The 18,044-nt window shown below is 60.3% G+C and overlaps 8 protein-coding genes across 8 annotated transcripts; 5 read left to right on the plus strand and 3 right to left on the minus strand.

Annotated features, from left to right (window-relative positions):
• Positions 1–311: 311 nt before the first annotated feature.
• On the plus strand, positions 312–1,908 carry VDAG_02027 (zinc finger protein; the record flags this gene model as incomplete). Its single annotated transcript, XM_009658056.1, has 3 exons — positions 312–386; positions 717–796; positions 861–1,908. The coding sequence occupies 3 exons, from the start codon at positions 312–314 to the stop codon at positions 1,906–1,908; spliced, it is 1,203 nt and encodes a 400-aa protein (XP_009656351.1).
• A 2,817-nt stretch (positions 1,909–4,725) lies between these two features.
• On the plus strand, positions 4,726–7,067 carry VDAG_02028 (cell division protease ftsH; the record flags this gene model as incomplete). Its single annotated transcript, XM_009658057.1, has 2 exons — positions 4,726–6,576; positions 6,651–7,067. 2 exons carry the CDS (start codon positions 4,726–4,728, stop codon positions 7,065–7,067), a joined length of 2,268 nt encoding a protein of 755 aa, XP_009656352.1.
• Positions 7,068–8,710: 1,643 nt separating this feature from the next.
• VDAG_02029 (uncharacterized protein) lies at positions 8,711–9,853 on the plus strand (the record flags this gene model as incomplete). Its single annotated transcript, XM_009658058.1, has 4 exons — positions 8,711–8,922; positions 8,981–9,214; positions 9,281–9,355; positions 9,433–9,853. 4 exons carry the CDS (start codon positions 8,711–8,713, stop codon positions 9,851–9,853), a joined length of 942 nt encoding a protein of 313 aa, XP_009656353.1.
• A 1,135-nt stretch (positions 9,854–10,988) lies between these two features.
• VDAG_02030 (ketoreductase) lies at positions 10,989–12,183 on the plus strand (the record flags this gene model as incomplete). Its single annotated transcript, XM_009658059.1, has 3 exons — positions 10,989–11,010; positions 11,075–11,323; positions 11,411–12,183. The coding sequence occupies 3 exons, from the start codon at positions 10,989–10,991 to the stop codon at positions 12,181–12,183; spliced, it is 1,044 nt and encodes a 347-aa protein (XP_009656354.1).
• A 344-nt stretch (positions 12,184–12,527) lies between these two features.
• On the minus strand, positions 12,528–14,109 carry VDAG_02031 (zinc finger protein ZPR1; the record flags this gene model as incomplete). Its single annotated transcript, XM_009658060.1, has 2 exons — positions 12,528–13,889; positions 13,975–14,109. 2 exons carry the CDS (start codon positions 14,107–14,109, stop codon positions 12,528–12,530), a joined length of 1,497 nt encoding a protein of 498 aa, XP_009656355.1.
• A 389-nt stretch (positions 14,110–14,498) lies between these two features.
• VDAG_02032 (uncharacterized protein) lies at positions 14,499–15,134 on the minus strand (the record flags this gene model as incomplete). The annotated part of the gene is made up of 1 exon (XM_009658061.1): positions 14,499–15,134. One exon carries the CDS (start codon positions 15,132–15,134, stop codon positions 14,499–14,501), a length of 636 nt encoding a protein of 211 aa, XP_009656356.1.
• Positions 15,135–15,474: 340 nt separating this feature from the next.
• VDAG_02033 (tRNA wybutosine-synthesizing protein) lies at positions 15,475–16,853 on the plus strand (the record flags this gene model as incomplete). The annotated part of the gene is made up of 1 exon (XM_009658062.1): positions 15,475–16,853. The coding sequence occupies exon 1, from the start codon at positions 15,570–15,572 to the stop codon at positions 16,851–16,853; it is 1,284 nt and encodes a 427-aa protein (XP_009656357.1). The 5' UTR covers positions 15,475–15,569.
• Positions 16,854–17,004: 151 nt separating this feature from the next.
• VDAG_02034 (uncharacterized protein) lies at positions 17,005–17,701 on the minus strand (the record flags this gene model as incomplete). The annotated part of the gene is made up of 2 exons (XM_009658063.1): positions 17,005–17,164; positions 17,250–17,701. 2 exons carry the CDS (start codon positions 17,699–17,701, stop codon positions 17,005–17,007), a joined length of 612 nt encoding a protein of 203 aa, XP_009656358.1.
• Positions 17,702–18,044: the final 343 nt, after the last annotated feature.

Raw genomic sequence — 18,044 nt, forward strand, 5'->3', positions numbered from 1 at the left:
CGCCAAGTACTGCGCTGGACGCCGCATTCTCATCTTTGATCCCACTTCCGGCTCCTTCCTGTCGTCGACGACATTGTTTCGCGAACGAGCTGCGACCCCCCAGCCTGCATTGACCGCATTGAACTTCTGCCGCGCACATACCCATACGAGCTAGGGATACCACTGTCAGGACAGGCAACCCTTCCGCTTGACCCCCGAGAACCCGCCGCGTTCATCCTTGCTCCTCACTTTCACACACCAGGACGCACTTGCTCTCCGTCTAGCACATACTCTCAGCATATTCCTGATCCCACAGCACGAAACGTGAAGAAATGGAACTCATGGAGCTTGTCGAGAACGAGCCTACCGCTCGCCCTTTCCAGTGTGACTGGCAGTCATGCAACAAGGTACGCTTGCCTGCTCGGACGCTCTCGACCGCTAGGTCCGCGGCGTTCCGCTGAGGACTTTGCCACTGACACGTTGATTATGCAGAGCTTCAACCGCAAGTCTGACTTGCAACGACACTACCGCATTCACACCAACGAGCGCCCGTACTCGTGTGCGACACCCGGCTGCGGCAAGTCCTTCATCCAGCGAAGCGCCCTGACCGTCCACATCCGCACCCACACGGGGGAGAAGCCTCACCAATGCCAACATATTGGATGCGGCAAGAGGTTCTCCGACGTGAGTGGCCTTCCTCTCCTCCTTCCAAGTGGCCCGCAACTGACAGGTACCAGTCTTCGAGTCTGGCGAGGCATCGACGAATCCATACGGGTAAACGCCCATATAAGTGCGCCCACGATGGCTGTCTCAAGAGGTATGGCACGCCTGCCAAGTCACAACGAACCAAGTGTAGAACAAGATGCTGACCACTTGGATAGCTTTTGCCGCAAGACGACCATGGTCAAACACCAGAGGCGTTCCCACCAGCGTGGTATGCACTCGAACGAACTGCTCGACGACTGCACCTCCGACTCGGAGAGCGGCGAGTCCCCTTCCACCCCCAGACACTCGGCCATGCACTGGCCTGCCATGCCTGTGAACCACTCCGGAATGCCCCAGGGACACGCCATGCACCGAGCAGCGTCCTTTGCCGACTTTGGCCAACAGATGAGCTACCCCATGCCGCAGCAAGCTCCGCAGCCCACCCACCAGCACCACCAGCACCAACAGCTGCAGCCGCCGCCGCAGCACCAGTACGGCCACCGCCATAGCCTGTCGTCCAACAACGCTCAGATCTTCCACAGCATGCCCGTCGAGGAGCAGACCCCTCAGCAGCACCCTGGTGCGCACATGCTGCACAGGACCGCGAGCATGCCGCAGCACTCGTACTATGTGACGGAGCAGAGCAACCCTGGCGTGGCGACGATGAACACGAACCCCATGCCCGCACAGTACCAAGTGCCCCGGCAACCGGTGGAGAGGCTGCCCCTCGAGATCCCTTACTCGGCACCTCACCAGGCCATGCAGAGCAGCCCGAGCAACTTCTCGGCTGGTTCTGGCCGGAGCCCGTCGACTCAGGAAGGCTTCTACACGCATCAGCCCACGCAGACGGCGACTTACGCCCTCCACGCCGCTTCACCCGTCGATCACGCACAACAGCATACCCCGCAACACCAGCCCCAGCCGCAGATAGTCCCCTATGCCCAACAGGTATCGACACAGGTACCTGCCCCTCAAGCCCAGGCGCCTCAGCCCGTACAGCAGCAGGTCCAGCAGATGTCCCAGCACTACCCCTCACCCTCGCCTCAGCCCCAGGCTGTGGCCGAGGACTACTGGAATGGTGCGGCATATCAAGCGCCGGTCGAGGTCGCAACCATTGGCTCGCTGCCCACCTTTGGCTCCGGCACCTATGATCTCTGGGGCCCCAAGATCGAGTTCGAGGACCCGTCGATGCAGCTGCCCAGTGCCCGCATCGAAAACATGTAAAGAACACACAAGGTTGACGAAGCAAAATGGAAACAAACAAGACAACGACAAAAAGAAAACAAACGAGCAAATACCTGCACGACCCTCCCTACCAGCATCGCCCCACAGAGCGACGCTTAACATCTTGCCTTTTCCTCGCAGGCCATTCCGCCCTCTCACACCAATGGCCTCGATGTGTACCAATAACTACACGCCGTCACGCTCTCCTGCTTTGTCTCCTTTCTCTTTCTTTGACTTTTCTCCAGCTGCAGGCGCTGTATACCTGAAAAGGGAGATACCACGCGGGTTCCACAGGACCGAGTTGTCGACAGACCAACACGGGCGTCGCACAGCCATGGCCATGACGGCCTATGTTTTTGATTGATCTTTTTTTTTCGGGGCAATTTTGGAGAGAAGAAGAAAAAAGACACGAAGTGGTCGACATTGACCAGTCTGCATCCCGTTCTGGCGTCGTCCCATTTTTGCTTCGAGGCAAAAGATGTGGTGAGGAGAGTAGAGGACACACGTCCACTCCCCTTCACACCTTTCCCTCCTGGGAGTGATCGAAAGCCGCGAGGCTCACTCGGCACCCCCCGTCTCCTATGATCTCTCTTTCTCTGTTCAATTCCCTTTTGTCCATCGATACCTCTAATACCGCATCTGCTCTTGGGAAACACGGTGGGCGGACATTCTGACAATTTTATTTTTTTGCGCTGAAATTTTCCGTTTGGATATCCTTGAGGATTCGGGCCATGTTTGTATGTTTCCCCTTCTGTTTATCGTGTACATGATTTGATGGGGCGAGCTGGTGTGCTGCCTCTCTCTTAATGGCTGAGTTGTTGTTACTGTTGTCGAATTTGAGGATAAGCGCGAAGAGGAAGCGAACGGGATGCCCACGATGCAACGAGACTCAACGGAAGCATGCTCGCAAGAGCGCAGGAGACTTGAGGGGGGCTTGGCGGAGCAGATGAATCGGGTGATTCCTCGCTCCCCTTTGCCCCCCCTTTTCCCTCACGACGTGCGGAGATTTGACGGCCCCATTACGAACGACTGGAAAGAGGCGGATGGTGCATTGTTAATACGGGCAGAAGGCGGGAGGCGTGGTGGCTCATACCGTGGAAGAAGGCGGCAGCGGGGGGGAGAAAAGGACATGCGTTGGTGACAGCGGCATGCCAATCTGTACTTGTAGTGAGTGATCCCTCCCGCAAGGGAGAGGTGGGCGAGAAGTCTCGTAGCAGCGCAATCGACCGAGGGCACCTGGGATATATATATGTGTTCAATGGAAAGCAAACAAATCAAGTCCAAAGAAATCAAAATCGAAGAGAGACAGCAGAGAGTGACTCGCGAGTCCAAGTCGCTTGCGCCGCCGTCGTGCCTCTGCACCTTATATGAGGCTGTGACCGTTGGGAGAGGTCGTGTGGGCCTACCACTTCCGTTTGCTGCGCAGCAGCGATGGCGATGCGAGGTAGCAGAGGTGCCTACCTCCCTAGATAGGTAGGTAGGTATGGAAACGTGGACCCTCGCACGCGGCCATGATGACCTTGCAAGGCGGGTTGCCTTTGCCGCCAGGCGAATATGCAGACGCAAGGGGGCGGCGGACGAAATGACGGGCAGCGTGTAGGAAGGGGGAGGTTTCCTGGGGGAGGTTTCCTGGGGGAGGTTTCCCTGGTGGCGACGCCCTCTGGTCGGTTGAAGATGGTTCGGCAGGACGGCGAGCCGATGCAGGCGGGTGGGTGGGTGCCTGGGCGAGAGGAGCGGGGGGGGGACCTGCGTGAGGGAGGAGTTGCGCTGGTGAGAGGGAAGGGATGAATGATGAGCATGTATGTATTTGTAGGGCCCCGTCGTTGGGTGACGTGATACGTGATATGAGGCTATCTCGGGTGTATTGGCGGGTGTTTGTGGAGGTGCGAAGAAGAGGGTGTCGTCGTGTGGGTGATACCATGAGTTCATCAGGCTGCACCTGCCTCGCTCCCGTTCCACCAGCACCACGGCTGACGGGTTCTTTCACATGCTGGGTGCTGGTGAATGGGGGCGAGGCAGGTGCGGCCTGATGGACAGAGCAATGGGCGAATAAATGACAGAAGGCAATCACGGTGGAAAGAGGAACGCGCGGGGTGGATGAGCAGGACCATGAATGAGGGTTTATGTGAGTGACGATGGGGGTCTCGCTCGGCGCGTAGACGTGTCAGAATATCCAATCTCTCGCCCGCTCGCTCTCCTCAGCGGAGGCGGCACGCTCCTCAGAAGGGCGGCACGGCGCTGCTTCGAGTTCACTCTTGGATGCATGCGGCGCGGGAGACGCGAGAGGCGGGAGGCGACGTTGGGACGAGGGTGGTGTGTCATTGGCTGTAATTCTGGGGCTTCGATTTGCCGGCAGTCACCCATTGTGGCCAGTCAGACAGACGATAGAGAGTCAGACAGACAGTACCTACAGGTAGTACCTACCTTGGTACTTAGGTACCTGCTGCCCGGGTCAACATCGGCCCTCGACCGCAGCAGCGGGTCCCTCTTGCCGAACGGTGAACACCACCACAGACAAGGCGCTAGCTAGGCTAGCGCAAGGCGTCCATGCGTCGTCGACTTGCCATCACGTCAGGTCTTTTGACTCTTTTGACTCAAACCACATTGTGGCCTCTTTCCGCACGATCACCATGCCGGCTCTCCGGTGAACTATGCGTCCGCCCGCATCAACACGACTTTGGTAACAGTATACTACACGAGGATCCTGCACTTCAGCAGCACGGCAAAGAAGAACAAATTTGTCTGACCGCCTCTCCCACCACACACACACACACACACACACACCCGCCTCTCGCTTGGCCTTCCCTCGCTCTCACCATGGCGTTCCGGCCGACGGCCGTCTTCGCCCTGAGCGCCGCCAGCCTTGCGCTGCGTCGCCCGCTCGCGCATCCGACCTCCCTGCGATCCCTCCTCAAACTCACGACGACACCGAATGCCACGACGATAGCCCTGGGGCCCACGACGAGAGCCCTCGGCCTGCTCCAGACCCGGTCCTTCGGCACCAACGGCGTCTCACGAAACCTCCTGGCCGCCAGGGAAGCGGCGGCGAACCGGAACCCCAGCAGCGCCACCGCGCAGAATGCATTCTATCAGCTCCTCCTCAAGGCCAACATGCCCGCCATCGTCATCGAGCGCCACAACTCGGGACGCTTCGCCAACAATGATGCGACAAACGCCGCCTATGGTCAGGCCCTGGCCCTGCAGAACCAGTCGGCCATCGGAGCCCACAGCACCACCCCCATCGGAGCCCATAGCACCGCCTTCCTCGGCGCACACGGAGCCCACGCCGACACGCCCGGAACCGGTCTGAGCGACGCGCAGCTGCAGGCCGTGGGCCAGGCTCTCGCCGCCCGTTCCCAGGGCTCCAATGCTGCCGTCGCCAGCCAGCCCGCCAGTGGTGCTGTTGCTGGTGCTGGTGCTGGTGCTGGTACCGGTGCCGCCGTCGGCACGCGTAACGGCCCCCTCTTTGTCGTCGTCGACGAGTCTCTTGGCGGCATGCTCTTCCGTTGGACCAAATTCATGCTCTGGTTCGGCCTCTTCGTCTACCTCAGCATGGTCGCCGTCAGCTTCATCGCCGACGGCTTCAACATGTACAAGCGGCCCGGCGACAAGGCCAACAATAGCGAGGTCAGGGCCGAGAGCCAGACGACCAAGTTTGCCGACGTGCACGGCGCCACCGAGGCCAAGGATGAGCTCCAGGAGCTCGTCGATTTCCTGCGCAACCCCGACAAGTTCTCCACCCTCGGCGGCAAGCTGCCCAAGGGCATCCTCCTCGTGGGCCCTCCCGGCACGGGCAAGACGCTTCTCGCGCGTGCTGTCGCCGGCGAGGCCGGTGTGCCCTTCTTCTACATGTCTGGCAGCGAGTTTGACGAGGTCTACGTCGGCGTCGGTGCCAAGCGCGTTCGCGATCTCTTCACCTCGGCCAAGGACAAGTCGCCTGCCATCATCTTCATCGACGAGCTCGACGCCATTGGCGGCAAGCGCAACGCCAGGGACGCCTCCTACGTCAAGCAGACGCTCAACCAGCTGCTCACCGAACTCGACGGCTTCGAACAGAACAGTGGCGTCATCATCATCGCCGCGACCAACTTCCCCGAGGCCCTCGACAAGGCCCTGACCCGACCCGGCCGCTTCGATCGCCACGTCACCGTCTCGCTGCCCGACGTCCGCGGTCGCATCGACATTCTGAAGCACCACGCCAAGAAGATCAAGGCCGCCCCCGAGATCAACTTTGAGGCCATCGCCGCCAGCACCTCGGGCCTGTCTGGTGCCGAGCTCGAGAACATTGTCAACCAGGCCGCCGTCCGTGCCAGCAGGCTCAAGGAGACGGCCGTCACGATGCGTGACTTTGAGTGGGCCAAGGACAAGGTCATCATGGGTGCCGAGCGCAAGACGGTCATTGGCGAGAAGGAGAAGGAGATGACGGCCTACCACGAGGCTGGCCACGCCCTCGTCGGCTACTTCAACGCCCAGGGCCCCAACAAGCTGTACAAGGTGACCATTCTGCCGCGCGGCCAGAGTCTCGGCCACACGGCCTACCTGCCGGAGATGGACAAGTACTCGTACACGCACAGTGATCTCAAGGCCATCATCGAGACGTCGCTGGGCGGCAAGCTCGCCGAGGAGATTGTCTACGGCAGCGACAAGGTGACGACGGGCGTCTCATCGGTACGTGAGCCCGGGAAGCAAAATGGGTGATACACACACACGGACACGCAGACAGTGCTAACAATAGGGGACAGGACCTGCAAAACGCAACCAACATTGCCTTCCAGATGGTGGCCAAGTACGGCATGTCAGACAAGCTCGGCTCTGTCGAGTACAACGGCCGGTACCGCGAGTTGAGCTCGGAGACGCGTGCGCTTATCGAGCAGGAGGTGCAGCGCTTCATCTCGGAGGGCCAGGAGAACGTACGTGCGCTCCTGACATCGAAGCGCAAGGAACTGGATCTCCTGGCCAAGGCCCTTGTCGAGTACGAGACGCTCGACCTCAAGGAGGTCGAAAAGGTCATCCGCGGCGACAAGCTGACGGACCGCACGCCTTCGCCCAAGGGGCCGATGGTCGTCCCGGCGATCGATCCTCTCGTGGCGCCACCAGCACTGGAGCCCGAAGAGGGGCCCTCGGGGCCGGCGCCACCGGCGCCGCCACCGACAGCATGAGCGTCAAGTGTGACGCCTCGTGTTTTTCCGTGTCTGGTGGCACAACTGTAAGAGCCCGGCAGAAAAGGAGAAAGGGTAAGCCGTGGGGCTCGGATCTGGACCGAACCTCAAGCATAGAGCGGGGGTTGGATGGCTATCTTCAGGTCTGGATGTAGAAGCAAAAGTTGGGAAAGCGTTTCGACAGGGACGTCGTTCGACGGGCAGCTGGGTCACCTCATTGCATCCAGCATGCCGTTCGCAGCCGTAGGGCTTTCGCCAAGCCAGGCTGACAGCGAGGACATCTCCACTTGAAGTCGTTGTGGAAGACATGAGAGGAGATAGCGAGGGCTCTGGTCGGCACCTGACAAGTCGGCCGAGTGTATTTGTGTTCTTTTTTTTTCCGTGAGAACTTGTACCCGAGCATTGAGCCAAGGCGATTTCCCCATTTTTTTGGCCGTCTGCCTACAGTACCTGTGCCTACAGTGCGTTCTGCTTCCTATATATGACTGTGATGGCATAGTAGCCGAGCGCAACGAACGTGGATGATTGTTCGGCTTCTGGTGGCTAGGGGGTAAAGTACTTCACCCTGAGAGGTCGCCGAACACCAGCGCACTCGATAACCAGCCGCACCGGCATGATGTCTGCGATAACGGCACGAGAGAACACGCCCAGGACACGAACCGAACCGACGCAGGGTAAAGAGGAGCTCAGAACTTCATGGCTTCAGGGCATGGGCAGGCCTGAGCCAGACACCAATGGCTCAGACCTCAGGCCCCGAGCCCGCTGCGACCATGCTCATCTGTCTCGAGGGGCCAACAGCACTCGAGTGTCCAGCATGGCGAATACTACTTGCTCGAGAAAGTACCCTTAACCACCCCGATGGCGATTGCGGTATATGCCCGGAATCGACGATAAGAGAACCGTGGACACGTGCCGGCAGCATTTACGCCGGCTTGTGCGGCTCTGCTCTACCGCCCGGATATCTCCCGCACAGCGTTGTGATATACTCGGCCGTGAGCCGTCCTTGTTGAGGTTCGATACATACCAAGCCTGACAAAGCCATCCGGGTCCGCTTCGACAGTGCAATCCCTGCAGCGCTAGGTCGTTCGTTTGCAGACGGCCATGCCCGTGCCAAGTATGGATGGAGGCAAGTGGGCTGCACAGAAATCACCAACCTGCCAGGAAGCCTCGATTTGAGACCTGGAACCAGCATCTTACAACCCGAATGGGAAAATCTGAAGACACCGTTAAAATGCTCGTTGGCTGGCGCCTTAGCCTCCTGAATCTCGAGAAGCCAGCGTCACCTCGCCAAAGGTAACGACGGGACGAAGACGTGGGACTATGAGGGGATCGTGAACTCTTGTGCAGCCCTCATAAAGGGGTCGCAACCCAAAACAGATCTCCACCACGGAATAACGCATAGAAATAACGTCAATCCATTGGAATCAATCAAGTCCCGCGATACTCTGTCAGCATCGCATTGTCAAGAGACTGCCGAGTTTGCGTTGGTTGCTGACAATGGCGCACACCGCCTGCGAGGTCTTCTGGTATAAGTAGGCGCACGATCAGGTCGCTTCTATATCGCCTCGTTCTACCAGTCAGCTCCAACGACAGGCCTCTCTCTCTCTCTGCATCTTGCACTTCATATCACTTTACGACCCATCATGTCTTTCAACCGAATTGCCGTCCACGGTCACCGCGGGCTGTTCAGTGCTACAATCGTCGCAGCGCTTATTGCCTCTGGCGCTCCCGTCACGGTCTTGTACCGTCCTGGCTCAGAATGTTCCAACATCCCGGCAGGTGTACGTACGATCGAGGTGGATCCCCTCGACGAGGATGCTCTGGCCGCGGCCCTGCAGGACATTGACATTGTAATGTACGTGGCAAGAGCCCGACGTCCACGAAAGGAAACGTTTTCGCTAAGAGGCGACTAGTTCTCTCGTAGGGGACAAGGGCGTCAGCAACGAGTTTGGCTTTGTCAAGGCTATCCCGCGGACCAAGGTCAAGCTGTTCGTGCCGTCCGACCTGGGTCTTCGCTATGGCGCCGAAGGGATGAAGATTCCCCTCCTCAGGATGAAAGAGGACGTCCAGGAGCGCGCCAGACAGGCGGGCATCCCTCTGACGGTCATCCTCATTGCAGATTTTGCCGAGTTCACCCTCGGGTCCATGTGAGCACACGACGGGGCTTCGTTTGCGTCCTTGACGTCCTCGCTGACATGACGGGGACCCTGCAGCGTCATGGGGATCGACGTCAAAGGAAACAGGCTTCTCTACACCGGCAACGCGGCCAAGGAAAAGGCCGGCATGTGGTGAGTGGCAGCCCCGAGCTTTCTATCCCAGGGGTCCCCTCTCGCGAACATGGGCTGATCAACCGTCTTGCCTGTAGCACGGCGGACTACGTGGCAGCCGCCTACGTCTCTCTCTTCACCACGGGCCCCGTGTCGGACGTCAGCAACCGCGCCATCGGGCTCGTCGAGCTCGCGCCCACAGGCGAAGAGATTGCCGCGGCGCTCGAGAAGAAGCACGGCACGCCGCCCGTGATTTTCAACCAGCCCGTCGAAAAGGCCGTCGCCGACTTCAACGCCCACCTCGCCTCGCAGTCTGAGCTCGCCTACATCGCCCCGGCCTGGTTCTACCGGAAGCTGTGGGGCACGGGCGAGTTGACGAGCATGCTGGGCAGCGACGTGTACCATGTGCCTGGGTACCGGAAGGCCACCCTCGATGAGCTTGTTGTTGAGGGCAGGGTCAAGCCGTATCGGGACCTGTCCAGGTTTCAGCATTATTTTGAAGAGGCCATGTTCCGTTGACCTCTGCTTCGGTCCTCATTCCACCACGAATTGAGTCGCGCTGCCGGTGTTCAAGGCAGAGAAATGTCTGGGGCATCTGGGTCTGGCTCCTTGTGTGAGAGGAATGAAAACACCGAGGTACCGCGACATGCAGCCCGGTCTTGCGATTGGTGCAAAAACAGATGGAGAGAGTCGTATGAAGCCGCGTGTTTCAAGGTCTGGAAACGGTAGAGGAACGTCCGTATCAAACCCATCAGAACCAAAACCCAACCTCGAGCCCATAGCAGTCGTCTCTGTATCCCTCAAATACCGTGAGGCTCGGTCGGTAGCCTGCCTCTGCATGTTCGTAGCCCTTGCCCGCCTGAAAGAGGGCAATAGCCACTTTGCCTCAACCTGTCCCTATATGGAGAGCTCCAATTCAACTGGGGGCAGGCTATTTGACATGCCGAATATGGGAGTAGTCAAACAGACCATCACCAGATCCTCCATCATGAATGGTGCCTGGTGAGGAGGCATGGAGGTGCCTGGTAAGAGACATGGAGGTGCCTGGTAAGCGACATGGAGGTGCCTGGTAAGAGACATGGATAGTGTGTTCAAGGTACGGAAATCTGATCAGCAGACGTGGTAGGATTCAACTTTCTTCTTGAAGCTTTAGTAGTCAACAGTGATTTCGAGCAAGTGGGCGCCCCGCACGGGTATCTGACGGATCAATGTCCAACTCAATCCCCATTGAGGTCGAATGAAGGTACACTGCCGCTCTCGCCAACAACCCTGTAATCGCCCTGTAGCTACCCTAACCCAGCGGTTCTACATAACATGGTAATTAGTATACGTGTGGGCCTTCCCTGATGGCTGTAATTGGACACTTTGCTTTCTGTCACGGACCTTTCGTAGGGGAGCAGGCTAATTTGTGCTGCTCCTTTCAGGGATCATGCCCCTCTTCCCAGCGTCGATGGCGTATGATGTAGGCGGGGTAGCTGGTGGTGTTGAGAAAGCACGGCATTTGGGGCTTTCATGATGGACGACGACAAACTTGCTCAAGATTCAACTCTACTCACCGACCGACCATATCCAACTGATAGACCACCGAGCTGCGAACTGAGCCACCTACTTGTTTCCATACCACTGCCATCACCCATCGTCTCATCACCTCACCATGGTCAAAGTCCTCCTCACAGGTTCGACAACTCCCCTCAAGACCTCCAGACAACCTTGCCGGACCACCACTGACGAGACCCCTAGGCGGCTCCGGCTTCATCGGCGGCCATATCCTCGAGCAGCTCCTCGAGCAAGGCCATGATGCTGTCGTGACGGTGCGTTCCGAGGACAAGGCGCAGAAGATCCGCGACGACTACAAAGACCTGGCCGCGGGACGCCTGACGGTCGCCATTGTGCCGGACATTGCCCGCGAGGATGCATTTGACGAGGTCGTCAAGTCGCCTGGGCTCGAGGCCGTGCTGCACACGGCGTCGCCATTCCACTTCAACTTTAGTAACGTCTGCCCCCTTCCTCGAAAGCCCCTCTGCTGTTGTCCCCCTTTCCTCTTGACGCGCGCCCTCCTGCTGACGGCGGCAACAGCCGACCCGAAGAAGGACCTCATCGACCCGGCCGTCATCGGCACGACGGCCATCCTCCAAGCCCTCCACCGCTCGGCCCCCGGCGTCAAGCGCGTCGTCATCACGTCCTCGTTCGCCTCCATCATCGACGAGGCCCGCGTCACGGACCCGACCAAGATCTTCACCGAGCGCGACTGGAACCCCGTCACGGAAGCCGACATGACGCAGTCGAAAGCAACGGCCTACCGCGCCTCCAAGAAGCTCGCCGAGCGCGCGGCCTGGGACTTTGTCGCCGCCGCCGCGCCCGCCCCCACCTTCGACCTCGTCACCATCTGCCCGCCCCTCGTCCTGGGCCCCGTCGGCGCCCACCTCGCGAGCCTCGACGCCATCAACACGTCCAACGAGCGCCTCGTCCAGCTGCTGCGCGGCGACTGGAAGGCCCGCGTCGCCGACACGGGCGCCGCCGTGCTGTGGGTCGACGTCCGCGACTGCGCCGCCGCCCACCTGCGCGCCCTCGAGGCCCCCGCCGCCGCCGGCAGGCGCCTCTTCACGACGGCCGGCTGGTTCTCCAACCGCGAGATCGCGGCCGTCGTGCGCGAGAACTTTCCCGAGCTCGCCGACAGGCTGCCCGGCCCCGAGGTCGAGGGCGGCGAGTTCCCGCCCAAGGACAAGGTGTACGGCTACGACAACACGGCGACCAACGAGATTCTGGGCATCCAGTGGATCGGGCTCGAGAAGAGCATCGTCGACTCGGTGAAGCAGCTGCAGAGCCTGCCTGTGTGGAAGACGCTGTAGACGTGCTGCGTGGTAGACGGTAGATGCGCTGGGTATTGACGGTAGATGCGCTGGGTATTGACGATAGATGCGCTGGGTATTGACGATAGATGCACTGCGTAGTAGATGAGCGATAAGACAATGGAGTCGTATAGTGGGCATGCATGCTACTGCATCTTCCTCGAGGGCCTTTCGAGGGCCAAATTATGTACGGACCCCTGACACGTCTAAACCTCCTCGCCATCGCCGCCATCGCTGCCACCGCCTCGTTCCTCTGGTATAAATCAATGCCGCTTTTGATCACCTTCCCAATCCACCGTGCCCGTTCCAGTCATCAGTCGTCATTCACGTGCTGCGCCCACTCACTACCTCCGGTTGGCGTCGATCAGCTGGTCCATGAGCTCGCCGTTCTTCTGCTCGTGCTGCAGCTGCTCCGCCGTCTTCTCCTCGGGCTTGTCGCCCGCCTCCATCTCGGCCGCCTTGTCCTCGTAGTTCTCGACCTTCATGTCGTTGAGGCCGAGGTCCTCCATCTCCTCCTCGGTGCGCTCGTACATCTCGCGCGTGATCTGGGGGTCAGTCGCCGGCGGGTCGACGAGCGACTGCACGTAGCTGCTCGCCAACGGGTCGGACAGGACGACGGTGAAGGGCTTCTCGCCGCGGATGGCGACGTCGAGGCCGTCGAAAAAGGCCGTCCACTTTTCCTTCTCGTCCGGCACGACCGAGTCACCGCCGCCGCTGTTGCCATTGGCCTGGAAGATCTGGTTGTGGAGATCGTTGCGGACCTGCGTCAGGAGGCCCTCAATGGTCGTGAAGCGGCCGCCGAGCGTGCCGGGGTTGACCGAGAGGCCGAGCTCGGGGCACTCGAGGGCGCAGCTCTCTGACTTGAGAATGTCGCGCGCCAGATCCGTCGTGTCGCGCACGGCAATGGTGATCTTCTCGCCCTGTTCGGGAATCTCGCCGCCCGTCTTGACATCGTTGGAGCGGTAGCCGCAGGCATCGCACACGGTGGACATGAGGACAACCTGCTTGAAGTGGGGAATGTCCACCATCTTCATGTGCGTCGTGCAGGGCTGCATGCAGCCAGGGCAGCTGGCGGGGAAGCTGTAGACCTCGTTGGGGATGATGTTGCCGTCGGCATCGAGCGAGGGGTTGGGGTCGAGCATGGTGGCGTCGGCGTTGGCATTGTTGGTGCTCTCGCCGGAGAGGCCGAGAGCCTCGTTCTGCTCGGCCGTTCGGAGGAACTCGTGCTTCTCCCACTTGCCGACACCGTCCTTGAGGTCGGGGGTAATGAAGGAGTTGCCGGCGGGGTCGTCGACGGTCACACGGAAGGGGAAGGAGGAGCCGTCGAGCATGGCGCGGCCCTTGGCGATGACCTCGCCAACCTTTTCGGCGACGTCTGGCGCCTGCTGCTTGCGAGCTTCCTGGCCAAACTCGAGGTCTTCAATGACGGTCGACAGCAGGCCTTCGACGTTGGTCAGCTGTCCCTTGCCGGACGGGACCTCGAGGTCGAGCTCGGTGAACTTGACGGTGGCCGTGTCCGACTTGACGACCTGGCGGGCAAAGTCGGCCATGTCGGTCAGGCGCAGCTCGTAGTAGGTGCCCTTGGGCTGGACGGTACCGGCAGGCTGGACCTCGTTGTTCTGGAGGCCGCAGTGTTCGCAGGCAAAGGACATGATGATGACTTCGCGGAAGTAGGGGATCGATGTGAGGAGCATGCGGGTGACGCCCTGGAAGGATTTGTCAGTCACTACTTTTCATGATGGGGAGCGATCGTCTTGGGGAGCAAGACGAAGTCGAGGAAGGGGTGCTCACATTTTCGTGGCAGTTCATGCAGAGAGACTCAATCTCCTCGACCAACTTGTGCTCTTCCTCGCTGCTGTTGTCGACTTGCTGGCCGATGTTCTGGAAGAACTCGTTGGGAGTGACCTTGTTGTCGGGGGCTGCCATGGTTGCGATGTTTGCGTGGGACAAGAATATTGGAGGGTTTGCGATGGGAACGGTACCAGGGAGCAGCCGTCAGAAGACAGAAAAATGGGACTACGTTTGTGGTGGCCCAAGGTGGCTGCGTCTTGTCCAAGGTATTCAGAAGTGATGATAAATGGCGGGGGATTCTTATCGCAAATCAGCGGCGCGCGCAACTTGGGCGAACTGATTTTTCTGGAGGGGCAACTGAACCCCTCCATTGCCTGTGACTGTGACGCAGGGCCGCATTCTTCTTTCTGGTGGGTTGGTGTGGGGCGCGCTGGCTCTGTCAGTCAGCGCCGCCGCGGGGGGCTTCGAGAAGATTCGAGTCCAGGTACTGCTCCACGTCCGATGGGTGTCGAGGTACCTCGCCATCATCTCTTGATGGAAAAGTCCGCCAGGCTGAGGCTGCGCGACCCTTTGGCGTTCTTGTTCTGGTCCAACAGTGCTTGCAGGCCTGCCTTGCGACTCTTGGCCCTTTTCTTGCTGCTGGCGTTGGCCGACGACGTTGTTGCTGTCGGTGTTGGTGTCGAGGCCTTGCTGCTTGCCATGGACGCACTGCCACTGCCAGCAGTCTTCACTGCACCAGTCGCCTCGTGAGCCTGCGTCTCGGTGGCCGCCCGAGTCTTTTGTTGTCTGAGCAGTTTCCTGCTCCTGTTGGCCGATGGGGGCGGCTCCAGCTTGATGACCGTCTTTTCCATGCAGTGGCCACACTGCAGCACCTTTTTCAATCCGGTGACCTTGGTGTTGCGCTTCCTGCCTGCCTTTTTGCCGGACCCATAACGCTTGGGGCTCGTCCTGTCTGTTTCCATCTTGACACTGCTACCCATGCCGGGGATCATGATGAGTCCACAGGCGGCGCAGGCACGCTGGCGTTGAACGTCGGTCTGCTGGAGGCCTTCACTGAGGGAGAGCTCGTGGCTGCGGCTCATGAGCCATGCTGACGTCTCGGGGGCCGTCGCGCGGAGGAGGTGGGCGGCGTCGCTGAGAAAGTTCATGTGCTCCGTCATGGGCACCCTTTCCCTTGTCGGGAGTGCTCTCGAGGACGGTGCTTCCATCGCAGGGCCTTGATGGTTTGCCGTCCAAAAGGGAAAGGGGCGGAAGCGCTGTGAGGCCGGAAGGATTCTGAAGCAGAAGGGTCTTGAGGCAGGCGGTCGAGCTTGAGCAAGGACCACCGACCCCTGCCGCCCACGCCTCTACTCAATTGAAAGTGTACCTGCCACTGCTGAATACTACCCAAGGTATGTAGGTAGGTACCTACCTACCTTAGGTACAGGTACCTACCTTGGGTAGTGCAGGTCCTCGCACCCCACCACGGCCACCCCACCGACAAACCTCACCTCACGCAGAGCCTCCAGCTCCCATGGCCTGCCTTGACGACGAACACAGGGCCGGTCACTGAGGCCCATGAATGATCCGTCCTGGCTTGATACCCTCCAATGTCAATGAGGGACGCGAAGGGTGATCCCAAAAAGATCAGACCCCCCAAACCGAAACCTGCAAATCCCATCGCCGTCGCCATCAAGCAATGGCTGGCGACTCTACGATCCGTGTCAGCGGCGGCACTCGAACATCTTGACACGGAATCTCTGCTCTCGTCAGCACCCAAGCGGTTCACCATCTATGAACCCATGGTGCTCCTCCCCAGCGGGAGCTTCGACAGCCCAGCATGGCAGGCTCTCCTCTCCCATCCTGCACTGGACCCGGCGCACGTCGACGATCTATGGCACGCCCTGCTACAGGAACTCTCCAAGAAGCAGAAAGCCCCTCTGACGCATCTGGCGGCCAACCAAGGCATCCCGCCGCTCGTCGAGTCCGACTCGTCAGGCGACCCCAGCAGCGACAACATTCTCCGGTCGCCAAGCGGGCTGCGGATGCTGTACGGCGATTTCGGCCCCGCCACGTCGCCCAGCGGCCTGCCCTCGCACGACGACTTTGCGCGGGCGTTCTGGGTTTCGACCAAGCAGAACGGCATCTGGCAGACGTGGGCCCCGCGCTGGACCATGTTCAGCAGGGGCAACGTCAAGGAAAAGGCGCGCCTCCTCGCCTTTCACGCCGACGCCGCCACGGCAACCTTTCCCCACCGTGCCGCCGTCCCGCTCCCTTCCGACACGGGCTCAACGGCAGCGGCGCCGTGGGCCGTCGACATGTACGCGGGCATCGGCTACTTTACCTTTTCGTACGCCCGGCTCGGCATGCGCGTCCTCTGCTGGGAGCTCAACCCCTGGAGCGTCGAGGCGCTGCGGCGCGGCGCCGTGGCCAACGGCTGGCGCGACGTGCACGTGGTGCGCGGCCGCGACCTGCTGCGGCCGACGCGGGAGCTCGTGCCGGCGGGGGCGAGGATCGTCGTGTTCCTCGAGGACAACGGCGAGGCGGCGAGGCGGGTCGCGGCGTGGCGGTCGCGAGACGCCCTCGACGTGCTGCACATCAACTGCGGGCTGCTGCCGACGAGCGAGGCGACGTGGCGGCCGTGCTGGGAGATTGTGGCGCGCGGCGCGGCGCCGGCGAGCTGGCTGCACCTGCACGACAATGTCGCCACAGGGGACATTGACGCACGGCGCGCCGACATACAGAGCCGGTTCGACGGCTGGGCGCGGGGCGAGGGGGATGAGGGCGAGGGCGTCACGGGGCGCGAGGCGCGGGTCGAGCACGTGGAGCTCGTCAAGACGTACGCGCCCGACGTGTGGCACTGCGTCTTTGATGTGTGTATTCTTAAAGTACATGACTAGTACACTTGTTCGTCATTCGTCCTCTGCTTGTCATTCGTCCTCTGCTCTGTCCTTCGTCCTCTGCTCTGTCATTCGTCCTCTACTCTGTCCTTCGTCCTCTGCTGTCATTCGTCCTCTGCTCTGTCATTCGTCCTCTGCTCCTCCGTCACAGCTACCTCCGAAACTTGGAGGGAATGTTGGCCTCGACAATGGCCATCTTGTTGAGCCTCTCTATCCTCTCGGCCTCGTCCTCCATGTCGTCGTGCTTCTTAAAGTGCTCAATGTCTTCGGGGTGCGTGAGGTCCTCGAGCTTTGTGTTTTCGTCGTGGTATCTACGGGGTCAGCGGGGCCAGGGACGAGATACAACTGGAAAGAAGGGAAAAAAAAAAAAAAAAAAAAAAAAAAAAAGGAACATACTTGTCCCAGTGGTGAATCTCATACTCGTACTCGGCGTCGCCGTGGTGGCCGGGCCCCGTGCCGAGGTCGGGCAGCGTCTTGCCGGCGTGGATGAAGGCGTCCCACTCGGCCCTGGTGACGGCGCCGTCGGCGTCGGCGTCGAGCAGGGCGAGCAGCTGGCGGGCGACGTCGTCGCGCTTGGACTGGGCGAGGCCGCTGTTGGACTCGTCCATGAGGCCGTAGGTGCGCTGCATCTCGTCGGCGTGCCAGAGGCCGTCGCCGTTGTAGTCGTGCAGGGCGAAGAAGGAGGCGGCGTCCCAGGCGTTCATGTGGTGCTCCTCGGCCATGTGGCGCGTCATCCAGTCGGCGTCGGCGGCGACGAGGGGCGCCTGGCTTGCGTGGTCGCCGTGGGCGAGGGCCGTGGCGGCGAGGGCGGCGGCTGCTGCTGCTGCTGCGAGGCGGAGGTGGTGCATCGTGGGTGTTGTTCGCAGAGATGAGGAGATCGCAGAGAGGAGGGGCGGACAGAAGAGGGGAGGGCAGGAGAGGGAAGGAGAGACACGGCAGAAACAGAAGGAAAACGTGGCAGGGCTGAGGAAAGGGTGCCTTGGCGTAGGGATTCGGGAGAAACGATGTTGGGAGTTGTTTGGCGTTGTTTGGAGCTCGGACGGAATGTGCTGAATGGGATCGCAATGCAGGATGCGCAATTCCCATTTCAGGGGCGCGTTGGCGTGCAGCAGGGGCGCCAGGGATTGTGCTGCTGCTGATGTGTAGGTAGGTAGCTGCGTATCGGCATTGGTAGGCGCCGACGTCCGTGTT

Source organism: Verticillium dahliae, genomic scaffold (assembly GCF_000150675.1).
Source record: "Verticillium dahliae VdLs.17 supercont1.3 genomic scaffold, whole genome shotgun sequence".
NCBI lineage: Eukaryota > Fungi > Ascomycota > Sordariomycetes > Glomerellales > Plectosphaerellaceae > Verticillium > Verticillium dahliae.